A 16454-nucleotide genomic window follows, 5' to 3' on the forward strand; every position below is an offset into this window, starting at 1 on the left:
CAAATGTTTGTCCTTCAGCATGTTGACAACAATATACGAGTGCCAGATTTTCAAGTGTTCAGCACCCACAACTGGGACCAGATTTTGGTGCTTACATGGAAGCTGAGATCTTTTGAAAATCTGGCTGTCTGTATGTGTGTTGAACTTTTTAGAAAACTCTGGTCATAATGGCACAATAGTTTCCCCTCTTGTATGAGATCTAACACATTTGGGTTGGGGTGAGGGACAGCAGATTCCAAAAAACCCATTGAATCTCAGTGATAGAAATCTTGGAATAGCAATTGAGAGATGGACTATTGCAACACGTGACAGATAGATATATCCCAGGAAAATTCCCTTTCGGAGATCTTATCGAATGAAATTTAAGTATCTTTGTAGTCTATTGTATTAAATATAAAGGTTATGTATTGTTGTGGGCCTTGATGATCAAAGGACAATACTGTACAATGTGGTAGACAAGAATGAATTTTTGGAACAATACCTGTGAAATGGATTTCCTAGGAAATATTTAGGGGGAAGATGAATGCAAATTCCCCCTTCCCCCCAGTTATGCAAAAATCCAACCCTCTACCCTGAAGAGAGGGGTACTGTCCCCAAGATCAAAGTCCCAAACTATATAAAGGAGTGACTCGCAGATACTTGGGGGTGCTCATTCTGAGCTAACAGCTGTTAGGAGCTTGTAATCACAGAAAAATCCCTGGCCGGGGTTTGAAGGATTGAGTCCTATCAGAGCCCATGTTGGAGTTGGGGGTGATTTCTGGTAAGCTTATTAGCATGTGTATACGTTCTTTTGTTTTTAATTTGTTTTCTCTGTATTGCTTTCATCTTAAGGACAAATGTGTTTGCTTAGAAAGAGCTGTGTGGTATGACTGGGGACAATTACACTCTTTAAAGCCTCCAAGGAGAAAGCAAAGTGCAGGTGCAGCCACTAAGGCCATCTGACTTGCTGGGGAACTCAGAGTATAAGGCAGGGAGTTGTGCAGTCTGGAAAAACCCCAGTCAGGAGGGGAGAGACAGGGGTCTCCGCCCATAGGAGGTGACAGCTGAGGAGCTGGGAGCTTATGAGTGGGTGCCCTTGCTGGACCACGAAGGGGGGAAATACAGGTGCAGTTGACCTGACCTGTGGCACAACCAGTTAAGTGAATGATAGCAATGACTATTCCAAGTATCAAGGTCTGATAGGAAAGAGAAGTGACTCTATACATCACACGAACATTTCACGGGAAAATATTTTCTCTTATGGAAAGCCAGCCAGTAACACCAAATTATAGCTACATCCTGGATGTCTACATCTCCCATGACGTGGGGCTGTAAATTCTATAACAACTGCACCCTTACCTTTTTACGCACTCCTTCCTGCGTACTGGACAGTTTGAGCAGGACAGGGGGTAGGAATTTGGATATAATATTCTGTAACTGCTCATCAGTTTCTGCATGGCCAAGACGTAAAAACACACGTTCAAGTTGATCTGGAGTTTAAAAAAAAAAGTTATGTGAAGTTAGAAATCCAAACAGCAGAAAAAAATCATTTCTGACCCTTATGGGTTTGTAATACAGTAGCTGGGATGAACGTATAATAAGTATTGAACATCTGCAATCAAAGCATGATCTTCTATTTTTAAAACTGCATGCAAACTTTCCATTGCTGAAAGGTGCTGGATTAATCGATGGCCTCTGAGACTGAGACCCTCAAGTATCTGCAGATCAGGTTCAGCATGAACAGAAGCAGCACAAGCTTACACACACTGCCCCACTTATGGGCCTCAACCCTAGCTTAGAACACCTTCAAGGGTGAGACAGTATTTCAGCCTCCATACCTAGTAAATCTTTAGCCTCTCAGCTCTGATTACCAACCAAAGTGTCAATTGTGGTCACCATTGGCTGCTGTGCACCCAAACGCAAAACCAACATCTGGGAGACCTTCCTAATGTCACGTTTCTTGTGACAGAGAATAAATAGGAGTTGGCTGCAGTAAGATTAGTATAAGTTTATTTATTATAGCCTTCAGCTAAATATATATATTTTCAACAGCACAGATATAGGGCAGAGACCACAGAAAATATAGGGATTCAGCGAAGCAGCAGTCAAGCAAAAGGTTTGTTAGAGGGGCAGGATCAACTAAAAAAATTATACTGCTTTTCCAATTTTTTCCTCCACTATTGTTGTAAGTAGCACCCAAGACTACGATAATAATGAAAGAGTGGAGAAAGAACAACTTCATTTCTCCTTCCAGTATGTTTACTTCATGCGTTTGCCATGTGCATCGTTTTCACAGATTTCTTCTGTATGATCAGTTAAATTCAAGTCTCACAAATGCTTGTGTGTGCACTTAAATTTAAACCTGAAGTAGTCCTGCTGATTGCACTGACTACTGACAAGCTTGTAGTTAAGCATATGGTGTTTGCAGGATTATGGCCTTACTCAGTTTCCTCTGTTGTTGGTGTGGGCTTGTCACACAGCAACAGGGAAGAGAAAAACATTTTTAAAAATAAACACACGAAAATGTGATTGTAAAGCCACACACCCTGACAGCTATATCGCCTGAAACTACTTTTAACTATCTGAATTGACCACTTTTCTCAAGTTGTGTGCAGTGTAGTTGTAGCTGGTCCCAAGGTATTAGACAGACAAGGTGGTGAGGTAATATCTTTTACTGGACCAACTTCTGTTGGTGAATGAGACAAGCTTTCGAACTACACAGAACTCTGAAACAGCAGCTCTGTGTATCTTGAAACCTTTTCTCTCACCAGCAGCAGTTGGTCCAATAAAAGACATTACCTCACCCACCTTGTCTCTCTCATTTCTCAAACCGACAGGGTTCTTTAGAAGAAAGCATCCCCAAAGAACCAAATAAAAGAACACATTTGGCTCCAGCTGGCCCACTGGAGAGGGCACTGGACTGCAACTCAGGAGAGCTGGAATCTGTTCCCAACTCTTTGACTGACTTGTCTGACTTTGGGCAAGTCATTTCACTTCTCTGCACCTCTGTCTCCCTTCATATCCTTTATCTGTCTTGTCTATTTAGTCTGTAATCTCTTTGGAGCACAATTTTCTCTCACTATGTATTTGTCCAATGCCTAGCACAATGGGGTCCTGATCTCCGGGGGGGGGGGGGGGGGGGTGTGTGTGTGTGTGTGTGTGTGTGTGTGTGTGTGTGTGTGTGGTGGTCCTCTAGGTGTTAAATGATTAACAACAACTCTCTGACTTGCTTTCCTGTCTACCAAATTCCAAAGAAAGATAATCAGATACATTCTGGATTAACTGTTTCATAATCTCCACAAAGTGTCTTCTCACAACCTGACAGTCAGTAACAGTAACTAATTAAACAAACAAACAAAAACTAACCAGCCAAAAAAAAAAATAAAATAAAGCATTTGACATGCAATCTGTGCCTCTGCTAACCAAGATTTAAGCTTTTGATTCAACCTACTGACCGATATACTTTCTGTAAACTTTTATTTTGATAAGTGGGTTTACTCAATGTTTTATTAGTACTAATTTGTAAAGCATTTTGCAATCCTCCATGAAGATTACAATGGCAGTATGAACATTAATTAAGCATCATTTCATCCATCACTGAAATGCCAGTTACATCTGGAGAACTGTTTTGAGGTTCTAGACCAGACTACTTCCTAGATCTCAAATACAGGCTCACCTTCCAGATTTAGGACCATAAAATATGCTGCTCACTTAGCCCCATGTTTCCAACTATTATACATATTATACTAATCGGTTAACAAAGGACTGACTTCTTTATTCAATATGTCTAATGTCTCTAATTCTTTGGTAAAGAGACACTGGAAAGAGAATGTGGATCAAGGTCTGGGACTAAATTTAACTTGACCAAAGTAACTAAAATGAAAAGTCATGACAATTTTTTTCAATAAGGGTAATATGGTCAAATATTTAAAAGGAGAGGAAACAAGACAGGGATTCAAAGGAGATGCAGCTAAAATAGCTTAATGGGACCAGATCATGTATTAACAAGTCAGTCCAAGAAACAACTTTTCTCTTCTATAGCTTTTAAGCATCTTCTCAAATAGAAGTCCACCCACACTATTAACTAAGGTACTCTGGGTCCCTTGGTTCACTCCATAGCCAGGACCGCTGCTTGGGGTGAAGTGGCAAGAGGTTTCCTGCACAAGAGCTGATTGTTTGGGTGTCAGGAGACTCCATCACCACTCTTTGAGAGGGCTAGGCCTTCCCTCTCCATGAACCATCTCTCCCCCTGTCTTCAGGTGGGCTGCAGTCCATCCTAGAGAAGGGATGTCTCAGGCCCAACCCTCCTGAGCAAAGGAGGCATGTGTGTGTGAGCGAGGCTCTGCCAACACCACCCTGGCACAGCCACAATGGTGTCACAGCAGTAAGGAGACACACACACAGTGGGTTTCAGAATTAACAGCCCATTAGGATTAATGGCACAGTTCATCAATCTGAGCTATTGTTTAGGATGTTCATCAGACATCACTGCATTAGTTACACTTGGGACACTTTTTCAAGCTTTTCTTCACAATCATGAGGACTAGAAACAGTTTGTTTTTTAAAATGAAATCTGGTCATCATGTAACCCAGAAGTTGAGCCCAATGTATGTGCTCCAGTTATAACCACCACTGGCTATTTATCAAGAATAAATTTAATAGAACAAGCAGAAACAGCAACACAACAACATTAGATTATTTTAAAGCAGTTAAAAATAGAACCCTTAAATGAACAGCTAATTTTAAAAAAATCAGTCTGAATGTTTTACCTACTATTACTTTAAGAAATTGTGTATATCATCTCCCTTATTGCAGTTTGTATACTTTGAGCAATTGACATAGCTTTTTATAGTCAGTTCTACTCTTTCCCCTGGATAGTCAGTTAGCCTAGATGCTGCGAACGCTCACCCATAACTCAGTGATGCTATTGATGTATGTGTTTGCAAGACTGCAGCTTTGTTTTTTCCCTACTATTGTAGGGTCTTTCACACAGTAACAGGTGGAGAGTTTTAAGAAAATGTGTTTGTAAAACCACAAAGATTTGGGGGGGAGGCGCCTCAGGAACAAGTACAGTATCAAACTACTTTAGAACTAATTTTGCAAAACTGATCAGATTTCAGGTGTCCTTTTATATTCCTACATTTTGCACTAAAGAATCAGGACTGCAGAAAAGCTAGAGAGATCTTCAGACTACTGCTTACAGCACCAGGGTCAATGTGTGTATATAACTAGATGATATTTTGAGAGAGAGAAATCCTTAAGTTACCATGGAAATGCTGTTACCTACTACTGAGAAAATGCATTTCTAATGTCATTGCCAACCCCTTCTGGTTTTTTTCCAATCTGTATGATAAAAGTGTGTGAAAGAATATTGGTTTCAGAACTGATGGAAATACTACATCTCACAAGGAGAAAAAAGAACAATAAATTTCAAATTGCAGATACTACATACAGTATAAAACCATGAGTACTGTCTGTCTTTTTAAACCATTAAAGGACTATGAATATTTTTATACAGCAAAGCCAGATTAATGGCAAGGCCCAGAACCTGTGCTTTGCAATCTCTAAGTGACTGCCTAGGGAAGTTGCGGATGTCCCTACACTGGAGATTTTCAAAAGGAGGCTGGATAGCTTTCTGTCTTGGATGGTTGAGAGTTTTAGACCCAACAAATCCTGTATCTTGACAGAGGGTTAAGACCGGATGACCCTTGCGGTCCCTTCTATCCCTATGGTTCTAGGATCCCCAGTCTCACATATTTACCACAACGGTCTCTGATTAGACATTACATCATGATGTTTAGGAGCCTCAGAGCTGAATCCTTCAGCCATAGAAGTCAATGGCAAAAATCCAATAGACTTCAGTGGATTGATTGGGCCTTTACTCTGGTTCTGTTATATGGCCCTTTGCCATAAGAAACAGTGGAAAGGGAGAGATAGGGAAGATTTTCAAAAAGTTTAATATTCTCCACCTTTTAAAAGACAGTTTTGCCACGACTCTCATCACTACTTTGATTAGAACAACAAAATAAACCTTCTAGTTGTTCAGCCATCAGTCTAGCTCATTGTTTATCCATCTGTTCAAAAAAGTCAGCTCTCAGTTCAAATGCTATTTTGTGTGCCTACAGTTTCTCCTGGCTTCCTCATATACTAAAGAAATTAGCTCCCCGTAGCATTTACAGCTGTTGTAAACAGCAAGTCAGCTATTCTGTTCAGAACTCTGATGCGTGTTCATGTAAGAGAATATCAAGTATGAAGTGCATACTTCTATTTATGAAAGTGGATTTGAGGAACTACTGAGGCTGGGACATGTCAAAGCAGATGTACTTCACAACTGATCCAGTGAGCACAACAGAATCCTAGGAACCCAGCCAGCCAGTCTGGGCCTGTATCACAACAGAACTCCAGGAACTGTGACAGTAGCTTTCTGTGAGGGAAAGCAGGCAGCTACCTTCTTCACCCACCCCAGCCTAAACTCCACTATGATCACAATATTGAAGCTATTTTGGAGGATATGCACGTCCTTAAAAACAACTTATGTTACTGCACTAAGACTGTTCTATAAAAGTTATTTTGTGCACATATCCTGGAATTTTCCTCCAAAATAAGTAACCTGGGTCAAATAAACGCATATGTCTACCTGAGCAGTATTGGATACAGTCAGCCAACTTTATTCCTGAGATGATGGGGAAGGATTGGGGAGGAAACAAGGGGAGGTCGAGGTGAGCATTAAAAGAACAGAAGCTAAACAACTGATTCTGCACCACTCTGTGATGAAGGCGCAAGGTACCCAGCTTGGGAGTCCAACTCTGATCCCCTTCCATTAAAATACCAGGCAAATTCTTGTACTAGGCCTTCTGGGAAAGTACATCTAGAGTGGCTATAACAGCAGTCTGGGAGTCAGGGTTTGGAGGTACCGTTGCTGGCTCTATCACTATCCCAAATGATTTTAAGGGAGCACTACAAGGGACCTGTCCTAGTCACTAGTCAAGTTTATAAAACACAATCTTTTACTGTGGGAAAGTATTTTTTGTGTTTTCATCATATTCCTCCATTTCAGAGAAAAGTTTAGATACAGATTTGACATGTCAAAATGTGGATTTCCATGTGCAGGGTCAGGTTTAGACTCCCTTCTGATTATTACTCATTTTCTTTGAAAATGGCTTTCTTTCTGTCACATCTGAACATTCACAGCTCTAGGACAATTTGCTGATTTTACATTAGGATTCAAGCTGCCACTGTTTAAATTATTCATCCACCAAAATATAAGCATCCTCATAAGAAGTTTAAGCAAGCACTCTTTTCTCAAAAAAAAAAAGTAAGAGCTTATCTATTTGATGGCAGCTACAGATCAAAGTTTCTGATAGCTAAACGCCTACAAAACAGGGACAAACTGATTTTCTGATCTAAAAGAAAATGACGGTTACTCCGTCAAGAGGCTCATTATCCCACAGATTAGCTTCCTTTTAAAATACAATTCGATGCACTTAATTTTAGTCTGTCACACACCTACCTGAGAAGTCTGCCCAATTTTCCTCCCTGTGCTAGCTCAATTTCTTATGCTTCCTGTTAAAGTTCACCTTTGACTGCATAACTTTTCCATATATCCATAGAGGCAGCACTGGAAATGCACCATCCTCCCTCTCCACAAAAAAACCCCACCCTCAAATCAGAAGGGTAGTGCCATATAATCTCTAATGGTACAGCTGACAGGTAACCCATTGTCTCATAGCTTGAGACATCTGATTAGGGTGACATCAAACCGCTAAACTGGATTATAACCTGCAAGACATTCTTCTTTCCACTCTTCCAGACTTGAATTAAATTCAAATGTGATAGCAAACCCAGTGACAATAGCCACAAGACACCTTGCACAAAACAGTCAACAGTTATATTCAGTCTGGAGGCTGGGGAGACTAGCACTCCATAGACTGAATAAAGCTGTGTCTGTGAGCAGGAACTCTTTACACTGAGTAAAAACAACGAGGGTCCTGTAGCACTTTAAAGACTAACAAATTTAATTTCTGCAGGCATAAGCTTTCGTGGGCTGTAACCCACTTCGTCAGCTGCAAGAAAGAGAAATCAGATGAGGGATATATATATACATCCAAGGGTAAGGAACAACAATGGGGAGGCTAAGTGTTAGCAAAGTACATTCAGTTAAAGTAGATGAGGCTTATTGATTGATTAGAAGGTGAGAATGTGTTGCAGCCCACGAAAGTTTATGCCTGCAGAAATTAAATTTGTTAGTCTTTAAAGTGCTACAGCACTCTCGTTGTTTTTGCTGTATACAGACTAACATGGCCACCCCTCTGGAACTTTACACTGAGTAGTTTCACAAGGTGGTGATGATGTATAGTTGACAGGAAAGGAAGAATTTCATGGCTGATGGTGACCATGGAGTCTATGATCAAGTTTTCTAGACTAAACTGGTCATGACAATGATTCGTCCCAACTGTCACTGGAACGATCATGCTGAGATTTGTGTCAGACGTGAGGATCAGTGAACTCTGTAGGTTCTCCTTATTCCTACATGAAATTATGTTCTTGGTGGCATCGGGGACACCACCAGTATTTTGATGTTCCATAGTCTAGTCACCTCCTCCAATAGCTTGTAGAAGCTAAGCAGGCCAGAGGGGTTCTCTCCAAAGAGAGGACAGAAGAATCAAGTTATACATCAAGAAGCAATGTATGGTTTAAATCTGACAGCCAGTAGCTTGAAAATCTGCATTAAAACCTTTCTTCCTCCTCCTCAGTTTCTGGTGGTAACATCAATTCCCACCATCAGGCCAATTCTAAAACACTACTGTCTTCAGCCCACTGATTTCTCCCATGAATCAGGACCACAGTTCCTCCAGTTGGTTTATACAACATCATCTTGTTATTAATAATTCATCAAGGTTGTCTGAAAAATAGTTTTATTATATCTCAGGAGATGGAGAAATAAGACAGGAAAACACTCCCTTAACAGTTTATACTTCTTCAAAGACAGGTCAATTATTTACTGCACCAGATTCAGCAGTAGATTTGAAAGTTAAAAAACCCCAGAACTGGGTGTCCTTATCCTCCAAATAATAAGTATTTAAACTTAAACTTGAATTATGTCACTCAGATCTTGATCAGCATTGAAATCTGCATGGGCACAGGCTTTGCCAAGGAGTTCTAAAGGCAGGATATAGGGCATCATTTGAAGAATAGAAGAAAACTGAAATGGATAAATGTATTTTCCAATTTATTTTATTTTTATATTAGATATCTACTTTAAATCCAAACAAAGCCTATCAAGTTCTGGAAGGGGAAAGTTTTATTTATGCACTTATTATCACTACAAAGAAAAACACGAAATGAGCGAAGGTTTATTTGGATCTACAGTGTGCTCCCAGCAAGCTACTCTGGAGAGAAATATAAACTACCAGAACTTTATCAGACTTTGCACCTCGGTAGGCCTTCTGATCTCCAAGCATTAAGCTTCACAAGCCCCTAGGAGGAACAAATAAGGGAGCAAAACTAATGGAGAAACTGAGTCAGGGAGTGAGACAGGGACTTGACCAAGGTCACAAAGTGACCGAGATGGAGAGAAGGGCCAGAGTCCCAGAGACCCCCTGTAATCACTGGGCAAGGAAGGCAGGACAGAGCTGCTCTAACCAGGCAGCCAGTCTCTGCCCACTCCCCCCAGTGACTTACTGGGACTGAGGACTACATTTCCCAGCTGGCACCAGTGGCACAGCTGCTGACAGTTCCTGCTCCGGGGCCCCACACCCAGAACCTCACCCCCTCTTTTTAGGCCCAGGCCCTTTGCAAGGGGAGTTACACAGCGGGGCAGGGTCACCCCAGAGCGACGCCCGCCCCCCTCAGCCTGCAACACCCCGCTCCTCGCCCGCCCCTGCTGCTGGGGGGGCCTCCCTGGAGCTTCCCCCTCCCGTCTCCAGCGGGGCCTGGAAAGCGGAGTCACTGCGGCGCTGCCCGGGCAGAGTCACCCTGGCGGAGGCTCGTGTCCTCACGCAGGCCCGGCCTGACAGAGACCCCCCCCTGCCCCACCCACCGGGACCCCGACATGGGAGGGTGTGGGGCGGGGAGGGGCTGGGTCCAGCGGCGGGCGGGGCCGGCTGAGATTTGCAGGAGCCCGGCCCGGGCTGGAGTTTCAATTTCACGCCGTGACTGCGCACAGCCGCGGCCTAACCCCCGCGGGCTCATCCCCGCCCGGCCCGGCCGCCCCGGGGCGCAGCGCCCGGACCGAGCCATGCAGCCGGCATCCCTGCCCCAGCTCCCCCCGCGCCCAGCCCCGGCCGGACAGGGGGACCCGGCCCCTCCCCAAGGACCGACACCCGGGGGGGGGGAGAGAGGGGCGTCTCCTGGGGGGGTCCTGTCAACGAAGGGGAACCCCCCCTCCCCGGGAGAGCAGGAGCCCGGCTCCGTGTCACTCACTCAGCTCATCCTGGGCGGCGGAGGCGGCCGCAGCCATGTTGCCAGCAGCAGCCGCGGGCGGGCGGAGGCGGGGGAGTTGTGTGCTGAGGCGATCCGTGCCCCGGGCGGGGGCCCGACGGCGGGCTGGGTCCCGCCTCTCTCCCCCCCGGCCGTGGCGAGGGGCTGCGGCGGGGGCAGGCAGCGGGGTCCCCTCTGCTTCTCTCCTGCCCCTGCCCGGCCGCCACGCGAGCCGAGCCGAGCGCTCCTGCCCTGCTGCAACCAGCTCCCTTCTGTGTGTGTGTGTGTGTGTGTGTGTGTGTGTGTCTCCCCCCTCCCCCAGCCCAGCCTCCCCGGCTTCACTTTAGTTTTATATTTAGAAAGAGCTGAGCCATCGGCCCGGCCCAGCCCCCCCCTCCCGTGTCTATTCCCCCCCTCCAGGGCCTGCTCCTGAGACACGAACTAACCCGGCAGAGCAGAGCAGAGGAGCTAAAGCTACTAACCCAAGCCCAGCTGCCCTCGCCAGCTGTCCATATGCTCGGGGACGGGTCTCGGGGCTCTTCCCCTTTCCGCCTTTTCAGCGCGGGGCGGGGAACTGACCTGAGTCCAGGCTGACCAGCTCCATGGCGGATGAGGAGGCACTTTTCTTCACTCAAAGGGGGTCGGGCGGTGGGGTGGAGACCGGGTCAGCAGCAAAACGGGCTGTTTTCTCCCCCTATCTGTGGTCGGTGGCGGTGCCGGGAGCAGACCGTCTGGAAGATTTCGAAGTGGGAAAGGTCAGGTGTTGCCTGCCTGGGATTTGCAGCCAATGCCGGATCATGCAGAGATGTAGAGGAAGTGTGAGACTCCCCTAGAGGGGTGCCACTTCCTCTCATCTGTCCTGCCCCTGGCACCAGGCTCCTGTCCAGACCCTCAAACTGCTCCAGGACGGATTTTTCTCCCTTCAGTTTTTCTTTACAATTAATTTAGGACATGTTTACATGGGGAATTAGTCCCTAATAGCTATTCCTGGTTCACTCCAGGTGTGAATGTTCTTATTTGGGAATAAGAGTGCTTTATTCTGAATTAGCTTCATCCACTGGAATTCACTCATGCGGACTAAGGCACTCTTATTCCGGAATAAGTGACCACACAGAGAGTTCATCAGGAATAGTTAAGCGGTTTTAAATTCACATCCAACCTTATTCCAGATCACTTTTCATATGTGGACTCTCTTATTCCAGAGTAAGAGTGCCTTATTCCAAATTAGTGTATCCCAGTGGATTAAACTATATGGAATAAGGCACTCCTTATAAGGCTTCCACTCTTCTCAATGCTTCTAATTTATAAATACTCATAAAGAAAGACATTGTCACAACTCTCAGTTTTGTGCTTCGGCCCCAAATGGGTACCAGAATCAAGCTGTGTCAGGGATAGCCATGTCACAAGACTCCTCCAAGGGGTTGCCTCCAATCCAACCCTCGTGTGGCCATATATATATATTTTTAATATATATATATTAAAAAACCCTCTGCAAATAAATATTTGGGAAGGAATTGAAGTTTCATATTTAAAGCTTTTTTGTGTGTGAGAAGTTATTCTCACTGAGATATTTTCACACCCTGTTAATAGAGGAGGCAAGTGTTAATTCTAAGCAAATTTAAACATAAGGTTGAATTGCTGTAATATAAAGCCAAACACCTAACAAAAAATATTGGCCCTCCATGCTTATCCAAACATCCCCTCCCCGCACCTAACTTAGTCGTGTTACAGGATGGTATTGACAGATAATTCCAACAAATGGAGCAATAACTTTTGTTTCTCTCTCCATAGGATAATTTACAGCAGACCTTATAGTGCCCAATTGTCAGCTTTTTTATAATAGCTGCAGCTTGTCTGATCCTTGCAAGTTAGATCAGCTGTTTCCTTATTGACCATGGAACAAATGGATTGGAAATATTTATGGCACTGACCTATTACCTATCTACTTGTCCTGTGTTTCTTTGTCAGGGTTTCCAGTGTTAGCAGAAGTTTCAGTTTGCTCTACCTGAATCCAAAAGGGATTGGAGAGTAAGTGGATGGAACACAAAATATTGGTCTCACACCAGGGGGAGTTGGGTGACTTTGTGAGCATATAGGCACAATCAGTTGGCCCACTGCCAACAGAAGGCAACATGGACAACATACTGTTTCAAGCCCTCATTGGAATGGCTACAGGACAGGAGTTCAACCTGAGGTTAGGTGAAATCCATTCACAACTCCAACTGTGATTTCCTCCTGCACAGACTGAGTAAAGGTGATAAAGAATTGAAGGAGAAGATTCTGGCAAGGACTGGAAAAGCCAGATGATGAGCCTGTCAGTGGGATATTTTGTTTCTGTAGAGAGGAGCAACAAACCAAAAAAGTGAAACATTGTCACTCTGCGCTGAGAGTCAGGTCTATTAAAGAATGGGCTGGAAAGAGTTGGGCAACAATCTGGTTGTGTTCATCTATCAAGAAAAGGATTCAAGGATATGGGAAGAAGCAAACAGGAGTATCTGCTAATGCAGAAAGGAAAGAAAGAAATCTGCAGGAGGTCCAAGTGAGAAAAACCACTCCATCGTGGGGCTGCAGTTTCAGTGGACAAAAGCATCACAGCTCAAATTGATATGCAGGGTATTTTTATGACAGTGTTCTGCATAGGGTGACTAGATAGGGAAATGGCCTGATTTTGAGAAAATCCCCTGCCAATTATGCTTGGAAACAGTTGACCACCCTTTCTGAGGCTCAGGAGGACATTTTTCACTGAGCAGCATTTTTTATTTCAGATCAACACTCTTTTGTGGAATGTGGGAATATTTTGTATTTTAAATGATTTTTTCCACCAGTATTCTGGCCCCGTTCTAACACAACAAGCTTTATAAAAACTTTTGAGAGATCAGAGCGTTAAGAAATCAGAAAAGCAGACTGGAAGTGAAAGAATGTGCTCTACCTAAGTTTCATTATCAAATGAAATACATAAACCACACAACTAAAAGTGACAAGGAAGTTTATCTAAGTCACTGGATAGTGAAAGCACGCCCAAAGAAAGCAAACCTAAGAGCTCAGGGTGGAGTCTTTATCCAGCCAAGTCAATTAGGTGAGCATGTGCAGCAGAGGTGCTTATCCCCTAGTGGAGACTAGAGAAAGAGCAGGGGAGTGAAAACTGACAAGATTCTACAGAGCCAATCTGGAAAAACAGAAAAGGACAAAAAATAGTAGATTCATTGGCTGGGTCTGATGTGCAAATAAGTGGAACTGGAGAGATTAAGGACTTCAGCATAGAAAAAAAAACATGGAAAGCCAGCTGTCACTGTTTCTGATGCCTTCCTGGCCACTTTGAGGGCACACTCCCTCAGGTTTCAGGCCCCTAGTCATCATCCTTCTCGGGGAAGAAACCTATGTTCCTCTCCTTCTATTAGACCAAGGATGTAGGCTGCAATTTCCTCCTGAAACTCATTGTGATCACCTTAGCAAGTCTGTTTTTAGTTCAGCACCTGCCATACTGTTCTTTCCCAGGAGCGTTGACAGGATTTACCTGTGACCACCCAGCCTTCATAAAGCAAAGTATTTATTTAGAACAAAAGCACTGCAGAAAAAACACAACCAGTAGATCAGCATCACAGAAACATAACATACATTTCAAATGTAAAGTGAAATTTCCATTGCTTTAATTCAGAAAGTGTATCAAGGACAAAAAAATTATTTTTGGTTTCAGATCCCTAAAGAAACCCAACAATTGAGAGAACAGCCTAAGAAATTCCTGTCTGTCATGGTGTATGAAATAAACAATCTTCGTAAGCAGGAAATATTACAGAAAACAACTATTATTACAAACAAATGGGTTTCTACACAGTATGATGAGCTCCAGCTTTGTCACTCTTGTATAGGCACCACACCCTGGCTGGAACTCTATATAGCATTTGAGACATCTAGTGGCTGAATAATATATTTCACGTAAAGATGTTATGATCTCTGCTTTTCCCTCCGGTTAGTTTGTGCACAAAAGTACCTACAGACATCTAAGAACTGCAACTTCAATTTAGTTTTCCTTTTCCTGCCCCTCTCCATTCCGCTCAGTATATCACATTTCTCAAAGGTGGGAGGGTAACTTAGTGACGTCTTTCAACAAGCAGCTTTATTATAAATTCTGTTCAGTCTTCCATCTAATTATGGCTGTGTCTCTGTCATTTTTCTCCATTTCTCTGTGCAGTCCAACTTCCTGATTGATGGATAAATGCTTCCAAGTGTCTCAACATAATCCTGATCCAACAACAATTCCAAAAAACATCAGACTGCCCCAGACGATGTTAACATAGCATGGTAGCAAAGATTTCCTCTCACTTCTTTCCCTGGGGACCAGAGTTCTTGAACCCTCCTGCCAGAAGTTAAACTCTCCCATGCAACACCAATGACAAGCATGCCAACGCTGACAGCTCTCCCAACTACCAAACCCCTCAGGCAATCCGCAGCTGCCAAATAAAAAATGTCCCACATGCTATCATAAGACCCTCCCTCTTACTTTCAAATCCTACCCCAACAACAATATTAAAAATGATGCCCTGCATTGTTTCTTTTTTAATGTTTCTTATTGATTTTCCAACTCCAATATAACAAATATAGAGTAAACACAAAAATCAAAACATCTTTTTGTTGTGTTTGGACTGCGCCTAGAATGATGGTGTCTTAGTCCATGACCATGCTTCACAGATGCTACAGTAATACAAATACTACATGTGTGTTTAGATATAATATAATCAATACTAAAACCTTAGGATACACATGTAAATCTTCAAAATCATGAGCAGTAACTCTGATCAATCCTCATTAGGCTGTTTCAAAGTTCCTTTAAATGTAGTAGTAAACTGTGTAAGGACCCCGGCACCTATGGGAAGTTCCACTGATTGTAGTGGCTTGTGCTTGAGCACACTGCTAAGATAGACCTCAATTCTGCAAACACAAACATTACTCCTGAGGTAATTTTGTGCCAAAAAATTAAATATTCTGCACCAAAAAAATAAATATTCTGCACACAATATTTAAAAATTCTGCATATTTTATTTGTCAAAATAACAGTACAATTACTGTTTTCAATCATTTGGGTAATTTATTTTAAAATATCTGTCAGCAAGTATGTCTGTAACAATTAAACAAGAACACAAAAGATTCAGGAAATGTTTTTTGACAAATAGCACATCTATATGGTTCCACAGCGAGCAAGAGGGACAGGTGTAGGGTGAGAGGGTTCTGTGTGGGGCAATCTGGGTGCGGGTGGCTCAGTGGGGCATCCAGGTGCAGGCGGAATGGGATTCTGCAGGGGGATCCAGATGAAGGTGGTTGGGGCTCAGTCATGGGGGGTCTGGGTGTGAGGGGTCTGGGGCTTAGCAGGAGGATCTGGGGGCAGTGGGCTCAGTGGGGGGCCCCGGGTACTGGTGGAGTGGGGCTTGATGGAGTGGGGTCCAGGTGCAGTTGGTTGGGGTTCAGTGTGGTTGGGGTCCAGGTGGGGAGAGCTTGGTAGGGTGGTCCAACTGCAGGGGAAATGGGGCTCGGTGGAGTGGTCTGGGTGTGGGAACAGGCTCCAGATATAGAGCGGTGGGGCTCAGCAGGGAATCTGGGTGTGGGAGGGTTCAGATGCACAAAGGTTGGGCAGATGGAGGGGTACAGCTCTCGGTACAGTGAGTGACCCCTTCCCCCATGGCTGGAGACTGAGAGGGGGCAAGAAATCGAAGAGGGGCAAAGCTTCCTGCAGTCAGGGGAGGGTCCCTGGTGTGGGTCTGAACCAGCCCTGGCTCTGAGCCCAGGAGCGGTCCATGTAGAGGAAAAGAAAGTCTTGTCCCTCCCCCGCCCAGCCCAGACAGGACTAGCAGCTGGAGCCTGGTGCATGGTAGGAGCCACCAGCTGGGGAGTCCTTAGCCTTGCCCTCCCTTCCCCATCCCCTCCCCATCCAGGTGCACTGCAATAGCGACCCAGAGGGACAGGAAGAGCCTGGCCACACACCCCGAGGTGGTGATTTATGTCTCCCCCAGCAGCTCCCAATGCCTGAACCAGACGCACCCACACACCCCCCACCACTGCCTGGG

General features: G+C 44.3%; 1 protein-coding gene across 3 annotated transcripts in view; it reads right to left on the reverse strand.

Moving 5' to 3' along the window:
* Positions 1 to 11085, reverse strand: part of ECPAS (Ecm29 proteasome adaptor and scaffold) — a 72270-nt gene extending 61185 nt beyond the window's left edge. The window contains exons 1-2 of one of the 3 annotated variants that reach the window (XM_067553218.1): positions 10978 to 11085; positions 1339 to 1469 (exon numbers count right to left, since the gene is read on the reverse strand). In XM_067553218.1, coding sequence (XP_067409319.1) covers positions 1339 to 1469; positions 10978 to 11002 — 156 coding nt within the window. In that variant the 5' untranslated portion in view covers positions 11003 to 11085. Of the gene's footprint in view, positions 1 to 1338; positions 1470 to 10401; positions 10451 to 10880; positions 10942 to 10977 lie in introns of those variants that run through there. The other 2 variants (XM_067553217.1, XM_067553216.1) reach the window with 2 other exon arrangements.
* Positions 11086 to 16454: the final 5369 nt, after the last annotated feature.

Source organism: Emydura macquarii, unplaced genomic scaffold, assembly GCF_026122565.2.
Source record: "Emydura macquarii macquarii isolate MOO-44397 ecotype Brisbane River unplaced genomic scaffold, CSIRO-AGI_Emac_v2 contig_1451, whole genome shotgun sequence".
Classification (NCBI taxonomy): Eukaryota; Metazoa; Chordata; order Testudines; family Chelidae; genus Emydura; species Emydura macquarii.